Source organism: Epinephelus moara, chromosome 24, assembly GCF_006386435.1.
Source record: "Epinephelus moara isolate mb chromosome 24, YSFRI_EMoa_1.0, whole genome shotgun sequence".
Classification (NCBI taxonomy): Eukaryota; Metazoa; Chordata; class Actinopteri; order Perciformes; family Serranidae; genus Epinephelus; species Epinephelus moara.
The window spans coordinates 40,098,764-40,122,860 of NC_065529.1; the positions used below are offsets into that span (position 1 = coordinate 40,098,764).

A 24,097-nucleotide genomic window follows, 5' to 3' on the forward strand; every position below is an offset into this window, starting at 1 on the left:
GTCTGCAGACTGAATTAACCGCATTGTGTGCCTTCTTGAATCACCTTTTCATGAGTCTGTCCTAACAAAACAGCACATCAATTACACGTAATCTTTTGGCCCGAAGAGCTCCCAAAGACTCCAAACTCAAATGATTGTGCAAAAGATAAAAAAAAATAAACATGGAGGCAATGTTAAAGAGTTTATTCCAGTTTATAACATAAATAACGTACAAAATAGCAATACTATAGTGGCATAAAAAATATTTACAGTTGTTAAAATAGAGTGGCAATAAAAAAGTGCATTTCATCAGTGGACGTTGATTTAAATTATGATACTTTTACAGATCTGATTATCTGCCATTTGAAGTGCAATAACATTAATGTGAGTAATCCTTTTCCCCGTCAACTCGGAGAGACGCTGCTAGAGTTTTATGGCCCGTCCCTCCTGAGTCACAGATGCTCTTTAATAGATTGGCGCAGTTCCATTTGAAGAGCTGGTGTTGACAGGAAATAAATAGATGTTTAGTTTGAGTTTCATTCATACAGTGGTATAAAAAAAGAAACAGCCCATCATTCATGCTTTTTCTTGACTCCATTTGTTCTATCTACTTCAAGTTTCCACTTTGAGGTCCAGTGTGTAGGATTTAAGGGGATATACTGGAAGAAATGGAATATCATATAATATGTTTCTTTAGTGTATAATCACCTAAACATAGGTTGTGTTTTTGTCACATTGTCAAATCTACATAGTTAACCGGTCCACATTTACCGTGATCGCAATGTTGCATCGCCATGTTTCTACAGTAGCCCAGAACAGAAAAAAACAAACACTACAACTCTGGATTGGGCCATTCACGTTTTCGCATCTGCCACCGTAGCTAGCAGCTCCTCCGTGACAAGAGCGATGGAAAAACACTTTTTAAAATGAAGCTCAACACAAGTTCAGTCAGGAAGACTTTCTTTATGCTACATCCATTCTCAATTGACCTATGGCTAAGCCCCGCCCTCAAACGCGATGAGCCAATCACAGTGTGTATAACCATTCTCATACACTCGGACATTCTCTGCCTGGACGTCCATTGAAATGCATTACAGAAAGTAAGTTTCGTTCAGTTTTATGAGCTTTTTCTGAGATTTGAAGTTTAAAAATGGTCAAACGGTGTGCATGGGGTACATGCAACTCTGACACAAGGTATCCTGAGAGGCTGGGCGACGAGGTGTAATTTTTACACTTTAAACCACATCTCAACCGATTAAAGTGTCTCCTTTGTTGTGTGGTAACGTTAGACCACAACATCAACTCAACGTGAATAAGATTAACAATGATGTCTACATCTGTTCTAAGGTAAGTCAACATCTTGTTTGAGGCAACATGTTGTCACTTTGCTGGAAAGAAATATAAAGTTATCTTTAACATCTCTAGCTAACGTTAGCTAAAGTTAGCCTAACGTTAGCTCCTAGCTGCGTTGTTCATCATGTCACCTTGTTTGCTGGGAGTTCATTAGCCTATTTTGTTCTAGTTTTGTACTTTGGTGATCGTACATCATTGTTAGCTGTTGTCCAAAGGGCTCTAGTTAAGCTAACGTTAACTTCTGGAGCTTAGCTTCATTAACTTATCTGTAATTGCAGAGATAACAAAGCTTGGCAAACGTTATGCTGAATGATTCAGTGTAAATACTGTAGCACCAAACTAACGGAGAGACACTCTTGGTAAAGATGGTAAAAAGGCTGTTATCCTTTTCTCGTATTCTGAGCCAAAAACCTTAACTTCAGTGGCACTTTGATGAACCAAAATTTCCAGTTTCCAAAGGCTTGTTCACAAATAATTCACAGCTCACATGCTTATACTGGGACCTGTAAATTTTGGCTTGTAATTTAAGCTTTTCATCGACCTTCTCAACAATAAAATGATGAATATATCCCTCCAATGCGTAGTTTAGCCCTTTTCTTTTGGTTACTTCTCAATGACATCTGATCGTTATGTCTCCAAAAATCATCAATTGCCTCCTGCGAAATGCCGTGTACTGTTACACCTGCCATAGCGCCAGTCACTGAATGTTGATATTTTGTCCGAGTGAGTGGAGGGGGGCGTGGCTTAGCCATAGGTCAATTCTCTCTCTGTCCCACTCCCACCACTTCCACCAATAAGCTGACTATGGGAGTCCTGTTCTCCTCTCTGCTCCTGTCAGCTGTCATTTTAGGTGGCATTTTCATGAACTACCATTCACCTCCAGAGCCCAGGATGAGCTCATCAAAAGCCGATTTCCATTCACACCCAGTTTCTCAGCTTCCTCTTCATCTTATCTCATCACTACCAGCATCTAGACCCCATGGCATTCCCTAATCTACTACTGTACGTCTTTACCAACCTCCTGGAATAGATGGCATCACGATGGGGTCTAATCACCAAAGACTTTTCACATTTCTCATACTTATGTGCACATATAAATAAATATTCTTTCTTCTCAGAACAAGTCTCTCCTGACTGAACATGAAATGGCTTTATTCAGTGTATATACCTGTTTAAACTTCCAGCTCTGTTTTTTTTGTAGAGGAGGAGACCTCTGCGGAATATTGAGCTCACTGTAAAATCCTCCTGAATGTCTGGAGCGTCAGAAGCACACATTAAGGTATCAGAGAAGAAAGATAAGACACATAGCAGGTGCTGGGCAAGCGGCCCGTTTCTGATGTGCCAAACAGTGCTGGAGAAACGCTGATTTGTAATATGAAACAGCTTTATTTGGAGTTTTTACCGTTTATAAACACCTGGTCCGTTGCAAGTTGGAATGCCATTCCTACAGTAGCCTTAAACGAACAAACCAAACACTGGCTCTGGACTGGGCAAATCAAATTTTTGCGTCTGCCACCATAGCTTGCAGCCCCTCGATGAAAAAACACAATTTTTTTCAGCACGAATCTGCTTTATTCAGTGTTTTTACTGCTTTAAATCATCAGGTCAGTTTGTTTTGGAGAGGAGGAGACCTCTGCGGATAATTCCGCTCCCAGTTAAAACCTCCTGAACAATAAACGCTGAGGGAATTCTAACCAGGAGAAGTTTCAGATGGTTGCAATCTGCTATCCTCACTCCTACATACCACTAACTCCTTAATCCCCCTAAATCCTACACACTGCTCATTTAAAAACTGTATGGCAGCTTTTTCCTGGTAAACAAGTAAACAATTCTTTGATATGGTTTTGTAGGCTTTTTTTTTTTTTTATGGCAGTAGATCTTAACAACAGTAAATACAGAGGAATTGACAGGTACCTTAGTCAGGCAGGCAATCTAAAGATTTTGGAACTGTAATAACTCCGGCTTCAGGTCTTCTCTGGTGTCATACGAGCTATGATCATCAAATAAGGAATTTGTGTCAGAATTGTTGAGTTTTTATGTTACTTTTAATTTAATGTTAATTTCATTAGTTCACCAGATGGTGTTTTATTGCATACTTCATTAGAAATGTTAGTGTTAGTCATTGCAACTTTAAGACAATGATTTTTTTTTTTTTTTTTGAAAATAAGCTTTGGCTTAATGAAGTATGTTAAAGCGTGCATATGATTATATGAGATTCATGTTTAAGGAAAATTTTTCCGGCTGAGTCTGAGCTATTTGGTTTATCAAAAGTGAATTTCAGAAGATCAATATGAAGCTTTAGGGATGTTAGTCTCTGGATATGTTTTTAAAATCCAATTCAGGTCACAATAACATGAATGTCTGACAAAGAAAAATGCGAAATAGCCTGTTTCCTGTCCAGTTTTGTTTTTTAACTTGATTATTAAAGACATCCTGAATCATTCCAAGCCAAGGGGCTTTTATTTTCCTGAATCTGATTTCTATGTCACAGCCGCTTTTATCAAAGGATTTCCTGTTGACTTCCCTCATTCCTAAGCATAACTCCGGAAACACAGACATCTAGATTTCCTTAAACTGTTCAGAAAATACAAAGCAACTGTGAACCTGCTGCAGAGTTAGCTTAGTACAAGTTACACTGCATGCTGTATTTCTTCGCAGAAATCTGTGCTAATGCTGACCTGTACGTTACTTTGCATTAACGTACAAATAATGTGTAACCATCAGAAGGTAAAAAGAGCAGGCAGTGCAAAGAGAAGAAGCAACAGAGGTATAAAAGGCATAATCAGGTATGAGTCATGCATTTAAGAGTCAAGTAAAATACTGGATCTCACCCTTTTCTCTTCAGAAGAAACTTGTGTAAAGATAGTACAAGTATACCCACAACTGTGAAGAAAAAAAAACATTTATTCTAATTTGTATTTCAACGGCAAAATCTGCAAAAACTGTAAAAAACTGAAGAAAAATTGTACATTACCTAATACAACGCTGATCACACTGACTATAACGGGCATATTTCCTGAAAGACACATGCAAAGTTGAATGCAAACCCTAAATAATAACCCATGTTAACATCTCTAACAGTGCTGGGGCTCAATGACTTACCAACATCCTCACTGGTATCTATAGCACCATCATGCTTGTCTGCAAGTATAAAACAGTATCATTAGTATGCAAACTATTTAAAGGCCAACAGGAGTGACTCAGGCTACATCAGAAACATTATAAACACACACAACAAGGTCTGTTACAAACAAAAAGTCGTATGTGTTGCTTCAGCTCATGTCAGTGTCTCCAAGTTGGATCAGTAAAGGGGAAAAAGACCATTAATTAATGACCACATTAATGATTAATGTATTAACTTGCACAGGGACTGGGGGAGGGAGACATGTCTGTGAATATTAAATGACAAGTCTCCTCAGGCAGTAAAATAAAACCATTATTGTCTGCATTGCAAACAATAATAAATACAAGGCAAACTAAGAGCTGTAGATAACAGTGTTAAAGGAATAGTTTGACATTTTAAGGAGAAAAATGTACACAAGATTTCTGGTGGAGACTCAAATGAGGGGGCTGACACCACTCTCATATGTGTCTGTTAAACATGAAGCTGTAACCAGCAGCTGGTTAGCTTAGCTTAGTATAAAGACTGGAAACAGGGAGACACAGGTAGCCTGGTGTCCCCCTATTAGCACCTCTGAAACTCTCTAATCAATATCTGCTTTGTTCAATATGTGCAAAGTGCAAAAACAATTTCCTACTTCATGGGGGTTATGTGCTGGATTATATCTTGGCTGTGAGCAGTAGCTTCCTGGAGTTTTTGCTGGTTGCCTGGCAACTGCTCAGAGCCAAGAAACAGCCCAGCACATTACCACCCAATAAAACGACAAATTGTTGTTTTTACACTTCAGTTCATCTTCTGTAAGTCTCTGCCAAAAAGTGAATAAGCTTATCCCAAAATGTCAAATTACTCATTAAAGGGGAACTATGCCCGTTTTCTAAATTTATCCCTGTTATTCCTATGGTCTGAGACAGTCCAAAAATATAAGTTAACATAAACAACTCCCTCCTAAATCCAAAAGCTAGTGCTCTGACTTGAACATGTGATGTCATTCGGTATAAAGTCTGAAACTGCTCCACTGACAATGAATCAGTACAGATGTTGAGATGACGCTGAGAGCACCCAGGGGAATGTTCTGAGTATAGACCGAATCACGGTAGCCCTTTTTACACGCGGTATATGGGGTTGCTGCAAAGTTCCTTCTTCATGCTGCCTTTGAATTTTTACCAAACCACAGCGGCATCATGACTCTCCAGTGTGTGATTTTAGATAGCGTGCCGGCATCTCAGAGGCAAAAGAGGTGATGGGTATGACGCAACAGCAAAGTCAGCCTCTTGTGTGACATATGACATGCGTTGGCAGCGCATAACAATGGTAAAAACAATAACAATGGCACTGACATGGCAATAACAATCATTTGGCATTTTTGTTATATTGCAGTGGATCTCGTCCTCTGCGCGGAAGGTAACGAGCTCCTGGATATCATTGTTTTCCCAATTTGCGGGCATTTTCAGCCACTGTTTTCTTCTTTGAGTTAGCTGCTAACTGCTATCAGCTACTTTTTAAATCTCCTGTAGTGGGTTGCATACATCAGTAGTTCCCAACAGGTCGGTCATGGTCCAAAAGTAGGTCACAGGTCCATTCTGAGTGGACCCCGAGTAACTTGCAAATGTGTCCTTTGAAAAAAAAACACACTTTATTTTTAAGTGCAGTGGATTTCTGACATAGAGCTTTTATTTTGAAGTGCTGTTTCCTGCTGTAGAGTGAGTGTCACACAAGTACGGCGCTAAATATATTAAACTGTGTGGACCTTGAACTAATGACTAAGGAGAAATCTGGACCCCATGGCTGGACCAGTTCGAGCCAGAGGATAGTAGTGGGAAATTACAGCAGTTACTCAGGCAGAGAATCTAAGCTCTAATACACGTACAAACACATAATCAAAACGTCGCACTCTTGCCGCCCATGATGCCATCCTGCCAGCTCTCCCTTTTACAGAGATGGTTGTTTTGGTGCTGTTACTACCTCTGATGCCAGCTTAAAGGTAAGACATCTCTGTCCCACCCATTCTGTGACTTTACCTTTTAGACAGAGAAGGAGGTGAGGAGGCATAACGGAAATTCCTGTCTTGAAGGAGCACTGTAAAAGCGACCCCCATCTACGGCAGCACATTGCTTAGCTTCCATGAGAGCAGATTTGGACTAAGATGCAACACAGTACTTAAAATAAGAACTGAAGAAACGTCAAAGGATTCGGACCACCATGTTTCACTGTCTACTTTAAAATGTTACAGTTACAGCTGAAAATGACAAGAGAAATAATCAAGCTTGTTGATTTTACATATTTTCGCAATTCAAATCAAGTGCCAGTTGTCTACCAGGAAGTGGTTGTTGTTGTTAGTACAACGTCATGGTGATTCAGTCTATACAGGTACATTTTCTGTTGCAGAGCTGAGAACACTACAACAGAATAAAGCTCATTTGGGTATAAAAAAAAGAAAACACGGTGGGTGCATAAAATCAGCTGTCAGACTATATACCCTACGACATCACAACTTTGAGACCTTCTCTGGTGTCTGGCTTTGAGAGAGAGGAGCTCATGTTCACAAATATTATTTGGCCATGGAAATAACATATTGGAATTCTAAATCTAGGTGGTGATCCCCTTTAAATCAAATTTGTTAGTTTAAGAATTTCAGTAAATGTCTAAAACCAAATAACTAAGACTCTCTCCTTTCAGTGCGCTATGAGCTCAGCAGACCTGCCTGGTGGTTTAGAGTCAGCTGACCACACTGATGAACATGTTCATTCTCCTTGTAAATTGTTTTGTAAGTTCAGCATACAAGTCATTATATTTTTATGACTTTGCTGCCTATAATTTTCACAACTATCCATCATTTTGCCATCATGACCAGTTTCAAAGTACTAAATCTCGTACTTGACTTACAGAACGAGTTCAGTTTCCTCAAACTATACTTTACTTTTATTTTCATCCCACAGTGATGACAAAAAATCTTTCTTCCCTCCGCTGAAACAACTGGGTAACAAGCTGAAATAACAAATAACAAACCAAACAGACCTAAAACTCACACAGTTAGGAAGTCTACAGTTGTCTAAAGTTAAGAGGTACATTATAATCTAACTGCAATCCTCAGAGGGTTGCTTGGGAGGCACAGTAAAAATCCAAGATTCAAACTTGACAGCTATTTCATTAAATTGTTCAATACCTTGAAATGGAGACGACGTCATTGATGCTACACTGGCTGTGCTAGCTTTACCCTCAGCTGTCAAAATGCCTCTGCCGCCTTTGAACAGAGCAATCACAGTGATTCTTAGTTCTTTTCCAGCTTGGACAGGATAAAAGTGATTTGTCAAGCTGAGAAGCAATTTCTGAGAGGCATGCAGCATGCACATAATCCATTCATGCTGCCAAGTGCTGTGCCTAAAAGGATTTCAACTTAATTACATGCCGATGGAGACATTTTTCTGTACCTTGTAATGAAGGTGAGACAGTTGGTGTTGCACTGGCTGTGACAGTTTTATCTCTGTGAGCTGTGGGTGTGGCAGATGAATCTGTGGAAGTGGACACTTCTGTGGAAAATAATAATTGTTGTCAAAAAAAACCCGAAAAAAATCCCACCCATGAAGGAAAGTCTTAAAGGGACAGTTCACCCATAAATAAAGTATACATATTTTTCCTCTTACCTGTAGTGGTATTTATCAAACTAAATTGTTTTGATGTGAGTTGCAGTCAGAGATTTCGGCCGTAGAGATGTCTGCCCTCTTTAGAACATAATAGAGCTACATGGCACTCGGTTTGTGGTGCTCAAAGCGCCAAAAGAATATATTTAAAATACTAAACAGCAGTGTCTCTTTCCAGAAATCATGATCCGGTTACTCAAGATAATCCATAGACCTTGTTGTGAGCAGTTTCATGTAGGAACTATTTTCTTACTACCGAACTACACCCATGAACCGAATCACCTCACAGAAGGAAGTGTGCATCTACTCATGGACTACAAGCTCGTGCTCACGACAGCTCTAGATTTAAAATATTACTGTCGCCCTCCTCGGCTGAGCTGTAACATTAGGTAGCTCAGTGGTGGTGGTGCTAGGTGAGCTAGATGTAGATGCACACGTCCTTCTGCGCAGTGATATGGTTGGCAGATGTAGTTTGGCAGAAAGAAAATAGTTCCTGCATGAAACTGCTCACAACAAGGTCTGTGGATTATCTTGAGTAACTGGGTCATGAATTCTGGAAAGAGACATTGCTGTTGAGTTTTTCAAATGTATTATTTTGGCTCTTTGAGCACCCAAGCCGAGTGTCACCTTCCATTATATTATATAGAAGGCAGATATCTCTACCGCCGACATTTTCAACTCTGCAAGAGCACGGCCTCACTCTGACGTTGTCAAAATCCGGTGCTTGGGAAGCGACTTGTAACATCAGAAACCAACGAAAAAAGGTGTCCTTTAACGCTGGCATGATACACAGCCGGTTGCCGTTATAGTTTCATGGTGCCCGTGGCGTCAGGGGGGAAACACAGTGGGACAAGGACGAAAGTTAAGGTGGCGAAAGTCCGAGAAGGGCGGGCGGAACGGGTGATGGATGAGTCCAAAAAACACAGACTTTCGCCCGAGAGAGCGATGTTCGCATCCCGTAAGATTCTAAAGCCAAACCCTGTTCTTTTTTCCGAAACCCAACCGTGTGTTTGTTGTTGAAGGAATAAAAAAAAAAAGCCAATTGGCGGTGTTGTACGGACGTAGTGCGTTTATTTTGAAAGAGACTGCATGTAAACGTTAAATTTCCTGTGAAAACGGAAGTGTATCTTGAAAGAGAGAACTTGACACTGTGTCTCAGAACGTCAACAACCAACCTAGGTGCCAGGGTACCTTACAAGTTGTATGTGGACGTGGAAAGTCCACGACCAAAATCTCAATATGTGACGAGGTCAGAATGAGAATGTGTTGGCAACTCACAGCAAAACACTCTAGATCGATAAATAGCGCTACAGGTATGAGGAAAGATATGTATTTTTGATTTTGGGGTGAACTGTCCCTTTAAATACTTGAAGGGATGGAGGTGGGGTAAAAATGATTGAATATGTAGCAGTTATCATCTGTCTAAATATTTGTATACCTTGTCCTGGAGGTGTAGGTGTAGGTGTTGGTGTTGGTGTTGGTGTTGGTGTTGCCATTTTTGTTGTAACTCTGACTTCTGTTGTCCCACCTATGAATAAGAAAACTACTACATTTATCTGGGTTAAAATCCTTCATCAGCCATTTATGAGACTGATGGTGGTGGAGCATGTATAGAGATTCCTGTTTACATGCAGAATGTGCTGTGCCTACAAATTACAGTCATGCATCACTAACATGCGTCTTGTTTCACTCTGTGTGCCTTGTAGTAGAAAGCTACACTCAATTTTGTGTTAGAAGGAGAACTTGACCAATGACCAACTCTTTAAGGTTGCTCTTTAGTCAACACACTGAAGTGGTTAAGGAGAACATGAATGTGGCAGTTAGAAAGCAAACAACTTGGAGTGAGTGCAGAGATGAATGGTGAAAAGAAACATGTTGTAAAGCTTGAATACTGCTTAGAGTGTCCAGAGGGGGGATCTGAGTGATGATGTTTAAACTTGAAAGCAGGACGTTCAATGCTGAGTGTCCTCAGTGACACCATGGCAACACTTAATAGTATGTGAGCTGTATTTAATTGAATACAGTATATTATAGATAAACACTTCATTTGGGTGCTGAAAAGTGCACCGCAGCTGGTTACTGATCTCACAAGCCTCTGTTTATGCCCATTAAGGACTGGAAAGTTATGACCACGCCCGTGGTTTCGCATGTTTTAGCCTGTTAACAAGTCATGTGCACATAACACAACAACATGTCAAAGCATGGCAGAAGTTTCTTAACTGATTTATTACATGTCACACAGCCACCATTTTAAGGCATTTCGGTACAGTATGAAAATAAACAGGGAAAGCTTTGAAACTAGCTTAAAGGGACAGTTCACCCCAAAATCAACAGTACATATCTTTCCTCTTACCTGTAGTGCTGTTTATCAGTCTAGATTGTTTTGGTGTGCAGAGTGTTGCAGATATCGGCCAGAGAGATGTCTGCCTTCTTTCCAATATAATGGAACTAGACGGCACTCGACTTGTAGTGCTCAAAGAGCCAAAAAAGTACATCTGAAAAACTCAGCAGCAATGTCTCTTTCCGGAAATCAAGACCCAGTTACGCAAGATAATCCACAGACCTTGCTGTGAGTGGTTTCATGCAGGAACTATTTTCTTTCTGCCAAACTACATCTGCCAACCATATCACTGCGCAGAAGGAAGTGTGCATCTACATCTAGCTCACCTAGCACCACCACCACTGAGCTACCTAATGTTACAGCTCAGCTGAGGAGGGCGCTATTAATGTTTAAATCTTGAGCTGTTGTGAGCACGAGCTTGTAGTCCATGAGAACATGCACACTTCCTTCTGTGTGGTGATTCGGTTCCTGTAGGAACCATTTTCGCACTATCGAACTACACCCGCCAACCATATCACCACATGTAGAGGAAAGCATGCATCTTCTTGATACCGTTAGCTCACCTAAGCTAGCTAACATAACAGCTCAGCCGTTAAAGTTTATACCTCGCAATGTCACCAGCACGAGCCTCTCGTCAATGAGTAGATGTACACCTCCTTCTGTGCAGTGATACATTTGGAGGGTGTAGTTTAGTACAAAGAAAATAGTTCCTACATGGAACTGCTCACAACAAGGTCTGTGGATTATCTTGAATAACCTGGCCAAGATTTCTGAAATGAGACATTGCTGTTGAGTTTTTCAAATGCACTTTTTTGGCGCTTTGAGCCCCACAAGCCGAGTGCCATCTAATTCCAATATATTCAAGAGAAGGCAGACATCTCTACGGTGGATATCTCCAACACTCTGCACACCAAAACAATCCAGACAGATAAACAGCACTACAGGTAAGAGGAAAAATATATATTTTTGATTTGGTTTGAACTGTCCCTTTAAGACTTTGCTTTACAGGTGGAAAATATATTTTGAAAACCATAATTACTTTCCACAGAAGCCTCCACTTCTACAGATTCACCTGCCACACCCATAGCTCACAGAGATAAATCTGTCACAACACGTGCTAATTTCGAGTTGAGCAAGTTTCAAAGCTCTCCCTGATGATTTTCATACTGTAGTGAAACACATTTCAAATGGTGGCTGCCTGGAACGTAATCGTCTGGAAAACCTCTGTTATGCTTTGATATGTTGTTGTGTAATGCGTGCATGACTGTAAGTTAATGTGCTGAAACATGTGAAACCACAGGCATGGCCATAACTTTGCATGTATTTTTGATTTGGGTGTGAAGTGTCACTTTAAGACTTGGCACGTCAGGGCGACAACACTCCGACATCTGAGCCATGACACTGGCAGCAATATTAGATCTCAGAAATGTTTAAATTCACATAATCTTTTTCATTACGTCCATATTAGCATGTTGTGCTTGGCTTCATTTTTAGATAACATACTCAAGCTAATGAATGCAATGCTTTTCAATATCAGAGTCACATATATCTGAATGTCCTTGAACACACCAACATGGACAGTTGGGAGCAGCTTTCTCACAACTGCTTCATCATATGGTGTTAACGTAACAAAAAATAAAAGGTAACAAATTTTCACTGTGATAGTCTACATATCAAGTCAGCGCCTGCCACCTGATTTTCATCTCACATTGAATGGACGGGAACCAAAAGACTAGAATTCTGTCTGCAAACTTGTTGTACGGTTTGAAAACAGTCTGCAGTAATGTAAAGAGTTGATGTAATTAATGGATTAAATCACGCAAAACTACCTGTGTGGTCCTGAAACAACTTAAACAACACTTGTTATGCATAAAACTTAGTCCACCTCAGCCTGCCTCTCATTAGCGTAAACACAAGGAAGTCAAACACATGGATGTAGTGTGCTTACCTTTGCACGCAGGAGCCTGAGAGTCATATTGACCAGTTTCCCTGCACATGATACTCTCTTTCCCAGTGAGGGTGTAGCCTTCGTTGCAGATGTATGATATGGTTTCTCCATATTTTGGGGCATCTTGAGAATCCCATGAGTGTCTGCCGTTGGTCACTTCAACAGGTTTGCCACATGTTACAACTGAGGAAGCAGACAAATGGGTGATTTCACACATCCTTATCAGACAATACTTTAAAATGAAAACGCAAAATTTCTGAAGAAGATTGGAGAGCAGCTTGTGCTGATGCTCATGCAGTCTATGACTACATGCTTTAAGTTAATGCAGTACAAATGATTAATGCGGACATATGTGACACCGGTGGAATTAAATCGATACAAGAAAAACATGCCAGACATATGAACAAAAAATAAAGAAAAGAGAGGAACATTCTTTGGCAATGTATTTGGCAATGCAGAAATATAAAATGTTCTGGGAAGAGGTAAGAGTTACAATTGTACTTTTGCTAAGCCCCGCCCCTTTGTGATGGTCCAACAAGCTGTCAGAGCATCACACTGTAACTGCACTCGCTGAAGAAATATGACCATATTTTTGGAAAAATGAAACAGTGATTCCAGAGAGAAGCAGACAGAGGGGTCTACAGTTTGTGTTTGAAGGATATATCCAGGATGTCAAACTGACTCAGCAGCAACAACAGGTTCAAAAGACAAAGATAGTTAGAAGCTAAAGCTGAACTATAGGCTACAGATCACAGTGTCAAAGTGAACCACCACATCACTGCTGATCGCCACACAAGACAATGAATATAAAGGTAATATTTAACAGCTGTGGCATCGCATTGTGTGCAGATGAACAGTGTTTAGCTTCGCCCCCGTGCCACCGCCAGCAATCGACCCTCTTCTGCCAGACGGGCAGGGATCTCCGCCCAAACATCGTCAAACAACATTCATCTGCGCACACTGTGATGACACGCAGCTGGTTGAATATCAGCAAAGTTTCCCTGCTTCCCTTCACTGGTTCCTGTACAGCAGGCTCGGTCTTTGTTTCACTGCTATAATCATTAAAAAGCAAAAGCAGCATGTGTATACATTCAGTAGGCTATATCTTCAGTAGCTAGCTAGCTAACCCTACACTTTTCAGGGTTTGATTTTGGTTTTGGAACAGGGAAGAAACATAGATCTCTTTCCAACCTCTCCAGGTAACGTGTATCATTAATACACGACGTGCCCCAGGCACAACATTTAGCTCCAAATCCACAAAACCAGCCTGGAAATGAAGGAAATCGGAAACGGATGCATTAGAGCCAATGGAGCACAGCTGTGTTGTTGATGGACCCTGGTCTGAGGCGGCCTGAAGCTACGTTATGATTGGCCAGTCTTTGCCCAGAGGTGGGACTACGCAATTGAGAAGATTATTTAGAAAAAAAATAAAGAATCTCGCTGGACCCTAAGCTTTTTTCTTGGGCTTATGTCCAGGGAAACATCACTATAATAAAAATGAACAAGCATTTACAGACCTCAGCTTGCTTTATGCCAAAAAAAAATGTAAATGGTTTATGGAGAAACGTTCTCAGATAAAGACGGCTGTTATCAAGCCTTCCAGAAAGGATACCTTACATATTAAAGGCTCAACAGAATAAGTTTGAGACCATGTGGAAGACCTACATAAATTATGTTAAGAGTTTAGATTTATCAAATGATCAAATGAATGACTAATTTCTGCACAGTTTCTGAGCTTGTACATTTCTATTTTCTTTTAAATACTTGTCACATTTTGCATTTATTGCAACTAACAAACTCCAATGTGTATAGATTATTATTTACTGTGACAGGAGGAGCATTCTTGCTTCATCATAGATATCAGGGCAGAAAGCTAAAAACATTCTATTCTATTCTATTCTATTCTATTCTATTCTATTCTATGTCATGTTATGTTTTATATGAATGTAAAAAGGCTATTGTGGGAAAGAAAATCCATATTGTCAAATAAACTGTGTTGCTTTCTAATTGGCATAGACAACATAGAGAAAGCCCCCAAAAAAGTCTGGAAACAGACAAGGAAGATCTGCACAGCTGCTCCATATTAAAGTGACTCTTACAAGAGCAGAAAAGCGGTCTTTTGAAAATAGCTTTTGTTGCAGGAATGTACCAAACAATTGTTTAACTGCTTCTGGTTGTGGCTTCAAAAGAGACACTTACTTTGACACTTGGCTCTTCCGCTCCACCCTGCCTCATAGCACTGTTTGTAGCTCAATCCAACGACCCGGAAACTGTTGGAAGATGGAGGGGGAAAAACAGCAGGATTGTTTATTTGAGGAGAAATTAATATTGCCGAGCCCTGATTGTGTGTTGAAATCAAAAGGTAATCTCAGCCTTGAAACTAAATTCTTCCTGGGTTAGTCAAGAACTATGTATCAACAACTTTTATCTCAGCGTTGGGAAAAGGAGAGCCAAGTTTCTGACCAGGGAAACTATAACGAAACACTCTCTGGCGACAGCTGTATTTGCCTTTCAAGGCGATTTTGTTTTCTTTAGAGACTGTTTCCATGAGCAAATCCACCTTGACTTCAGTCATCTAGGTCTACTTGCCAGCAGCACTCTCTAGTCAACAACTGTTGGCAGCACAGCAAAAAGAGATACTTTGTATGTATGTAAATGACCATGACATCTACTGAGGGCACCCTTTGTGTCGCCACTGGAGCTGCTACATGCCCACACTTGTCTCTCTAAATTCAAACACATAACTATTTATTTTAAGTCATAAATCATCCAAATTGCGATCACATGGTTCATGTATAGAGTTATACTCACCCTTTATCACATATTACTTTTATTGAAGCACCAAACAGGGTTCCAGCGCTCATATTAAAGTTCATATTTGGCTGAGGTTTAGGGAGACCACAGTCTTTCTCTGTAATACAAACACAAACAACACAACATTGCTGTTGGACTTTTAGGCCATGGCATTAACCCCAAAATGACAGAATGCTCGTCAACAGTAGAAGACTGTGAACGTTGAACGCTGTGTTTGTTGCCAGCAGAGTTATAATTAAAGGTCCAGTGTGTAAGATTTAGGGGGTTTTAGTGGCACCTAGTGGTGAGGATTGCAAAATTGCAACCAGCTGAAACTTCCCCCGGTTAGAATTCCTTCAGTGTTCATAATTTGTTCAAGAGATTTTTAACCGGAGCCGGATTTTCCGTTGAGGTCTCCCCCTCTCTAAAAATAAAACAGACCAGGATCATTTATAAAAATTGTATACGCACAAAACAAGCCCTGAAAGAGGCCTAGCACCACTTCCCACGCAAAAGTTGTGATCATAAAAACAAACTTGATGGGAGAAACCTTGACCCATGCTTACAAACATTTTGGAGACGGGAAATTGGCGATGCAGATAGCGAGGTGGAAGCCTGATTGTAGAAATTGTCGAATATTTTTTGGCACACGGCAGTTTTGGCTTTTGTCTGTACGTACAGTTCTAGTATGGATCCTATACAATGTTTTTTAAATGAGATCCCAGGTAATTAAAACTGGTAAAAATACTGAATAAAGCACTTTCAAGTTACAAATCAGCCCATCTCCTACACTGTTCGGCTCTACAGAGACGGGTAACTCACCCAGCACCTGCTAATGTGTGCTCACCTTTTACCTCTGATAACTTAGGATCCAGACGTACAGGAGGTTTTTACCGGGAGCCGAATTAGCCACAGAGGTCTCGTCTTCTTCAAAACAAACAAACCTGGTAGTTTTAACTGGTAAAGACACTGAATAAAGCTGTTTCATGTTTAAAAAATGGTGTTTTGCCAACAATGTTTATTGTAGAGGGGCTGCTAACTATAGTGGCAGACGCAAAAAACGTGAAAGGCCCTATCTCGAGCCAGTATTTGGTTTGTCCATTCTGGGCTGCTGTAGAAACATGGCAGTGCAACATGGCGTTCTCCACAGACGAGGACCCGCTCCCTATGTAGATAAAACAGCTCAGTCTAAGGTACCGACACGGAACGATTCTAAGGGGGCGATCACACAGAAATGAGACGCTAGAGACGCGGACGCCTCAAAGGCGCTTGAAACGCTGGAAGCGCTTATTCAATGTGCGCTAGCTACTGGCGTCTGACGCTCAAAAAGTTGAAAATATTTTAACTTTTCAACGTCTTCGCGCGTCTAAAAACGCGCATCTACAAAAACACACGTCTACAAAAACGCGCGTCTAAAAAGACGCCGGAAAAACGCCCGTCTAAAAAGACGCTTGATGGTCAGATTCGCCGTATCATAGGAAAACAATGGTTTTACTGGCGTTGCGTTTCTAGCGTTTCATCTCGGTGTGATCGCTCCCTTATTTTCAGGTGATTTTACACCAAAGAAAACATACTTACTATATTCCATTTCTGCCAATAGATCCCCCTAAATCCTACACATTGGACCTTTAAAGTAGGCAGGACTCACTTTTGCAGATGAGATCTGGTTCAGTCCAATTGTTATCAACGCAGGTCATACTCCCAGAGCCACTGTCTCTAACATATCCATGGGCACACTCCCAGTGGACCTCAGAACCCTCTGGAAACTCATTCATTAGAAGCGATTTGTCGGTTAAGACAGTATTTTCCATTCCCTTAGGTTTAGAGCAAGCAGCTGGAGATATGATAGACAAAGGAAAGGAAACATCAACATCTTATTGTTTAAAAATCAGGCATGATGATCACGTTTCAGTCGATACAACAGTAGACCTGAAGCTAGTCACTTGGTAAACCATTAATAAATACTCCTCCGTTTCTTTATTTCTAATAAGTCATCTAGCCTGCATTTATAAATGTTTATAAGTCATTAATAAAAGGTTTTAATTAATCAAATCTGCAGTTATAAATGTTATAACTTCAGTTGTAAATGAATGGACTTTGGTCCTCGAGGTTCTCCATTACCTCCCAATGTAGGTTTTCTCAGTAACTTTTTGATAACTGGTCTAGAAAGTCTTAATTCTAAACAAATATTAACACTATTAGTTACAACTATTAAAGCCTCTGTAAAGACGGGCTTATTGGAAAGTGATACCAAAAAAAAAGGACACAGAGCTTCTCTTCCAAAAAGACGCAAATGGTGTGTCTGTGGTAGCCAACTTTTATTTTGGTCTGTAGTTTACACTGGCAGTGGCACCTTCACACTTTCTGTAATTGTCCTATCTCTACGAAACCACAGAACATTTCTAAAATACTCAGAGGAGTGCACTTTATGGAGGATTTATCTCATCTTGACAGTTCGTCTCACATAAGTAGTGCTAGAATACCCCTACGGAGATGAGAATGTAATAGTATTCAATGCTGAATTTACAGTCTTATACAGTCAGTGGCTGGCCACTTTATTAGGCACACAGCCATAACATCTATCTTATTAAAAAAAAAAGTGTAAATCCAGCTGTATGTATGTCAAGGTTATAGTTAAAATGGTGTTGTACTGGTCCTTACCATTCAGTATAACACTACTACTAACAATGCTACAACACATAAATGTATTAAAACACCTCTTTGACACTGTAGACAAAAAATGAATATTATATGGCACCTTAAAAGTTTGCATATTGTACATGTGTACCTAATTACGTGGACACTGTGTGTATATTTGCATTGAGTGTTATATTACTTTATGATAAGTTAATATACAACAAACTTAAACTTATTGTAGACTCCAGTTTTTAGTTTTTAAGTCACCATATTGCATTGTGACATTTCTGTCCCTGAGCTTGGACAGAATCAACAGTCCTGTCTGTTCTCGCTGAAACTCTCATGTGACTCTACGTTGATAAATATTATCTCATTAAGCAGACTGCGAGGCTGATGCGTTTCACTGACCTGCTGCCTTCACCACAAAGAGGTACAGTAACAGCAGGGACTTGACTCTCCGCCGTCCACAGGTGTCCAGGAACACTCCCATGCCGGGCTGCAGAAGGAGACCAAAGATCCTGATCCAGATCCTGATCCTAGAACTGTACGGTCTGCTTCAGTCTTCACAGTAGCGGTGTAGAGACGCGAGTTGCTCGGCCGCCGGTGAACAGTGATCCTCCTCTGAACACACTGCTACGATCCATTTTATCTGGCGTCAAGTTAACGTCAAGAGCCACACTGGCAGGAAGTGGGGGAATGCTTTCACAATAAAAGCATGTCCCCCTCCAGAAACACTAATATTTAATCAACCCCATTGATCATTAAAAGTATGATTTAGTTACAGTTAAGATATTAAGCGTTTAATTACGGTTAGTTTAGTTTAGTTGCACATACATGTATAGAAATTACAGGAAAAATAAATCATAAGTTAAAACATTGTACAGGAAAGGTTAGAAGCCAAACTTGGCTCATGAATATACCTCCCATATTAAGGACTTCCAGACTAAGGAGTATTACAAAATTGTTAAAGATGTACGATAAAAACAAATAAAAAAAAAAGAAGAAATAAATCAATGAAGTGTTAAGAGTCTTTGCAAGTTCGAGTCCTTTTCAGATGTTTTTTGAATAACGATAATGTAGATGATAATTGTAGAGATGGAAGAAGGTTGTTCCAAAGAGATGGTCCTCTGTATGTCCTGTATGTCATGAAATATTGATTAAGATACGTGCGACAATATGGATGATAAAAGTCCTGAGAGTGTCTTATGGAATATGAGTGGATGTCTGAAGAAGACTCCTCTATAACACATCATAACACACTGATCAGCCATACTATTGTTGTCTGCAGTACACTTGTTCGTGATATATCTGTAGCCGAACTAAACGAGTTTTCTGGCAACATGTGGATTTTGGTTCATTTTTAGGTTTGGTTTGATTGGGGAGTGACTTGTTACATGTAGTTACATTACAAAATAATAGTAATTGTAATCAGCTGCAGTCACTGAGATAAAATATGTCATTAAATTATAGTTACTTATCAAAATACTGGTGAGTACAAAGGGGTTACTTCTGAATGTATTCCTTCAGTAAAAAGTTTTCATGTAGGCATAGAGCTGTGATACTCAAACAGTGGCCCATAGGCCAAATCTGGCCTACAACAGGGTGCCAAATGCCCCCCCCAACCAGTGAATATATGTTGATTCACAATGGGATTTTTCACCTTTAAATAAATAAAGTGTCACAGTGAATACAATGCATTAAAATAGAGCTTGTTCATCAAAAAAGTGCCAGGGGAAGGGGGGCACCCACAGAGGCCTGGGCTAAGCCCTGAATGTCCTCAAATACAAGTAGTGCCCCTGCGTACACCTGACCTGTGCAGCATTTTTGCAACCGGCCCCTGGCCACCTGTCATTTTGCAAGAGAGAGTATGCCTGGCCGAGAGTATCACATTCATCCTGTCACTTTGAATCTTCCTGCTGTACAGGAATGCTTTCTTGGCATAGCCTTTTTCCTTTAGCCTATTTTACAGCTTTATTGCCCAATTTACAACATGCACTAGAAAAGTAATCAAATGCAACAAGTTAAATTCCTTTGATGAAGTAATTAAAATAGTTACATTTTTCACAGGTTAGCTAGTAATCTGTAACCAACTATATTTCAAATGTAACCTTCCCAACGCTTGTCAAGGCATGCCGACAAGCTAACAGCAAACACCTCAACTGCACTCTGGTGCCAAAATTATAATGAAAGGCTTACCATCATAGCAATCAGATAGGGTCCAGAACAGTGGGTATTCCTGTTATTTAAAGCAAACAAAGCCTTATCTTTCAGAATATTAAAAAACTCTTAAAATCCATGAGCTTTTTCTAAGCAGCTCAGCAATGTGCATCAAAATATAACATTAAATGTTTATATTTTTGTTAGTATGGACCTGCTACACATCATTAGCTTGGTTAGAATATCTACAATTCATTCCTTAAGTTCAATTTACAGAAACCATGAGCACAATAGTACAATTCATGCACAGTTATCAGTGTTGTCCTGCATGATAAGCAACAGAGACAGATGAAGTAACTTGTTAGTGACATGCTAACCATAACAGTTGCCTCTGAGTCGGTCTTCAAGTCCAAATATATCTCCATTTCTTCATTATTTATATTCCTTTAGTCCATAAGGGTCCACCAATCAAATAATCAAAATAATTATTCATGAAAAATTAGTCTGGGTTGTGAATATTATCATGTAAAGTCCATTGCTAACTGTGTATGCTAACTCCGCTCCTCAAACTCCTACATTTGTGTTCCTCCATCGCCATATTGCTGGGTATGCTTCTTTTCTTCACCACGTTGGCTAAAAGAAAGTGTCTTCGAGGTTTTGTGTGTGTTTTTCGCTCCGGGACAGCCCTAACAGTACAACAAGCGCTCCCAGTTTAGAAGGCCAATTAGCTCTGACGTGTACCTTTGCGGCCACCGTACTGCAAACTCTGAAGGCCTTTCTCTCTTTAAGTCATGACCTGACAGACCGTGACACTCAATATGCCATATTTTGGATAATATTAAGAGTACAAAAACAATACTTATATAATTAGAAAGCATAGCAACTCCCTTTTCCACGAATGTCTGGGCGTTAGTAGTTGGGATGTTGAGGGACGGCAGTTAAACAAGGGGGACGCATTTTGGTCATCTTGCTAAGATGGCGGATGGTGTCCCCCTTGTTCCTCTTCAAATCGCCTGCTGGCTGTAAGTTAGCCTTCTCTTTGTGTACCTGTGCATTTATAGAGATTTTTGTTTTGACTGTTTTGAATATTTTATTTCTTATCTATCTCTTTTTTTGTGGACATGTTCAACTATTAATACATATCGCAAAAACAAAATAGTGTCTTATTTTGAAAGGCACAACAGGAAGTTGAACTTTTAAAACAGCTTGCCTTTACATTCATGTATTTCAGCGTATGTCAGACACGGGTCTCAGAGTGGGCAAAAACCTGTTAATAAGACCGATGACACTTCAACAACTTAGTTGTTCTTTTAATGACCAGTGAATGAACACAAACTCCCAGTATGTCCACCAGTTAGAGCAGCTCAGTAGTCCCACCTCCTGTAAGAAGAGGAGACGTCTCCCCAACTGTTGCAAAAGCAGAAAGTGGAAATATTATGGGTGTGTCCTGGAAAAAAGGGGGTATTCCCTCTGCTGGTCCTCAATAGGGGAAGCCTCACCAAGACAGCATGTTATGTGTTAACATAACATTTCAGTACATGTGGTCTTGATAAATAATGCTACTTATAATCATCATCATCAAATAAATACACAATAAATAAGTCAGGGGTTGTTATAGTGGGGATCTGGATGTTTTTTGTCCTCCACATTAAAGAGTCTGAGCCACTTTCTGGGGTTTGGGTTATTGTCATGGATACATTCCACAGTTTTCTTCAACAAGGGGGCTGTGCCTCTTCGCCTTGTTGCCTCACACACACTCACTGGGGTGAATTCCAAGGAGTTCACTCCACCACCCATTCTCAGCCACATAAGTTTGTTGACAGGGGCCGTCTCCGTCCTCCACCCAGAGTTGCCTAAGAAACACGCAGATTACTCAGAAACCTGGCAACACAGAGCTAATAAAGTTCAGGAGCATGTCTGTCGCCTTTAGTGAGTGTTTTCTGACCCAGTGACGGATATTTTTGATTACGCACATTACATCACTTAAAAGTAGGATATTTAAAGAAGCCTGAGGCCTCACTGGTCTGCACACTCAAGGTGATGTAAAGCCAATAAAATGTGGCCTGTGGTGCACCTCACACCCTTTAAGGCGATCAAAAACTAGTACTAGCTGGCAACCAATGCCTGTCCACCAAGCCTCCAAGGGCTGTGACATGGCCTGCTGTTCTTATCTCTCCAAACACACAATCCAAGTGGAAGGTTAAGACACCACCCCTCTCAACAGCCATCCGAAAAGAATGCATCTGCTTCTCCTCACGTCTGATAACAGAGAAAAGAAGTTGCCACCCAAATGTTAATATCTGTCCACTGCCGCGTAGTTCACCTTATTTTCTCAGGCTCAGACATACCAAGGATGTGATGTAGAGAGTAGCAGGATTATAACCTTGTACTCATACCTCATGTCTTCACACGCTATATCTCTATGACTTGGCAGATATTACCTTACAAAGGGCTTCAGGGGAAATCTTATTTTCCCATATACTCACATTTCACAAAACAGATTCACATGACTCATAAATAACGCCTTTACTGCTGCCAGAGAAATGGTGCCTCTTCTGTTCATATGATAATGATCTCTTCATAACACCTATGATTCACTGAGACATTCACATCTGAATTGATGTGCGCACTTCTCCAGCCATGTGCACCCAACGCTTTACTGTGGGTTGGTGACATCTGGTGGTGTTAAAGGTGAACTACATTAAAATGCAACAGCTCTGACTGATGAAGGAAGTAACAGGATAAACATGATGTAACACTACAAAAATCATGTCTTGTTTTCTTTCTGTTTAAAACTTGATTCAGTGCAGTGGTTCCCTCCTTAAATGCAGTCCCACAGGTTACTAAAAGGGGAACACCACCTGAACTAATAATTTTAATGTTATTTCCATGGACCAGGGAAGTTCAGTCAATATTTGTGAACATGAGCTACTCTCTCTCAGAGCCAGAAACCAGACAAGTGAGTCTCAACCTTGTGATGTCATCGGGTATTAAGTCTGGAGCTGCTCCTTAGATGATCGGGGGCCAGATTTTGTGGAGTGTTTGTTTTCTTTTTTATACCCAAATTAGCTTTATTCTATTTAAGTGTTCTCAGTTCTGCAACAGGAAATGTACGCATATACTCATTACGTTGCCCTGGATGTCCTCAGTCGTCAGGTTTCCATCCAAATGTTGCGCAAATTGTAACCAAAGTGTATGTCCTTTTCCATCCACTACTGTTATGCACATTGGGAGTTGGTTTATCGAGATAAGCAGTGGGTGGCTCTAATTGTCCGGTCAGGTGCTAAGACCTTAAACAAAGGGAAACAACCAATATTACCAAAGAGCACACTGGACAGTGGAAATAGAGTTCTCAACAACTAATACTACAGCTCTGTGCTCTTGGAAGAGTTCTGTTAACCGGCCTGTGTGCATACCATACACTGTATGTAAAGATGGACATGACAGCTTCCCAAAAATAAAGCCAAAACATCTCTATCGCCCCCCGGTGGCTGGCTGCAGTACAGGCCATAAAGTGCACCCACTCAATGTTAGAGAACTAGACATGGGCCAGACTTAAGAATAAAGGACATGTTAAATACATTTTTCTCAAAGATGGTTTCTGTCATTTTAGGTAGTTTTATCACTTTGATGTTTGTTCTATTGTTTGTTTTTCTTTCAAGTTTGGTTATACCTAGTTATGTGCTACTATAAAAAGGGGGGCTGATGTCATGATTGACAGTTGTGTGTCTGCAATGAACTGTGCTGTTTGCGATTGGGTTGGGCAGCAGGAACTTAATACCATGGAGATAGACTCTGGCTGTAAATGACATCACCAGCACAAGATGGCAGTAGCCGTATCCAGGATATTTTGGCTTCATTTTTGTACAGTGGGAGGAAGTGAAGATACATTGTCCATCTGTATATATAGTCATTGCTGCATACATAAGCATGTTAAAAGCCATCCAGAGACGACAGAGAAAACTGGCACTGGCCTAACGTTATGCAATGACAGTTATGTTACATCATCATTCATTTGCTGAATCTGTTTCCATAGCACTCAGGCGCATTTGCCTTTCATCGAACGACTTTTCCATGTCCCCCAAAATGTTTTTTGTAATATTTTTCCAATTTTTTGGTGTTTCCACACA

At 40.3% G+C, this 24,097-nt stretch overlaps 1 protein-coding gene across 4 annotated transcripts; it reads right to left on the reverse strand.

Moving 5' to 3' along the window:
- Positions 1 to 168: 168 nt before the first annotated feature.
- On the reverse strand, positions 169 to 18,465 carry im:7151449 (complement decay-accelerating factor). 4 transcript variants are annotated; one of them, XM_050038658.1, is made up of 13 exons: positions 18,219 to 18,464; positions 16,822 to 17,007; positions 15,192 to 15,291; positions 14,580 to 14,650; positions 12,381 to 12,563; positions 9,530 to 9,619; positions 7,882 to 7,977; positions 7,617 to 7,694; positions 4,435 to 4,473; positions 4,307 to 4,348; positions 4,164 to 4,215; positions 3,247 to 3,322; positions 169 to 475 (listed from the first exon to the last, which is right to left on the reverse strand). In XM_050038658.1, the coding sequence occupies exons 1-12, from the start codon at positions 18,298 to 18,300 to the stop codon at positions 3,265 to 3,267; spliced, it is 1,077 nt and encodes a 358-aa protein (XP_049894615.1). In that variant the 5' UTR covers positions 18,301 to 18,464; the 3' UTR covers positions 169 to 475; positions 3,247 to 3,264. The 4 variants fall into 4 exon arrangements, with proteins under 4 accessions (XP_049894615.1, XP_049894614.1, XP_049894616.1 ...); XM_050038657.1 differs by having other exon boundaries at positions 7,882 to 7,980; positions 18,219 to 18,462; XM_050038659.1 differs by lacking the exon at positions 3,247 to 3,322 and having other exon boundaries at positions 7,882 to 7,980; positions 18,219 to 18,462.
- Positions 18,466 to 24,097: the final 5,632 nt, after the last annotated feature.

What these genes read in the sequence shown, in the direction of transcription:
- im:7151449 (XM_050038657.1), bottom strand. Translation starts at nt 18,300, where the DNA reads ATGGGAGTGTTCCTGGACACCTGTGGACGGCGGAGAGTCAAGTCCCTG. An exon ending in CGGAAGAGCCAAGTGTCAAA is followed by an intron (nt 12,564 to 14,579) that starts GTAAGTGTCTCT and finishes CTGCTTCCTCAG; the next exon opens with TTGTAACATGTGGCAAACCT. An exon ending in GACGTCGTCTCCATTTCAAG is followed by an intron (nt 4,474 to 7,616) that starts GTATTGAACAAT and finishes TTATACTTGCAG; the next exon opens with ACAAGCATGATGGTGCTATA.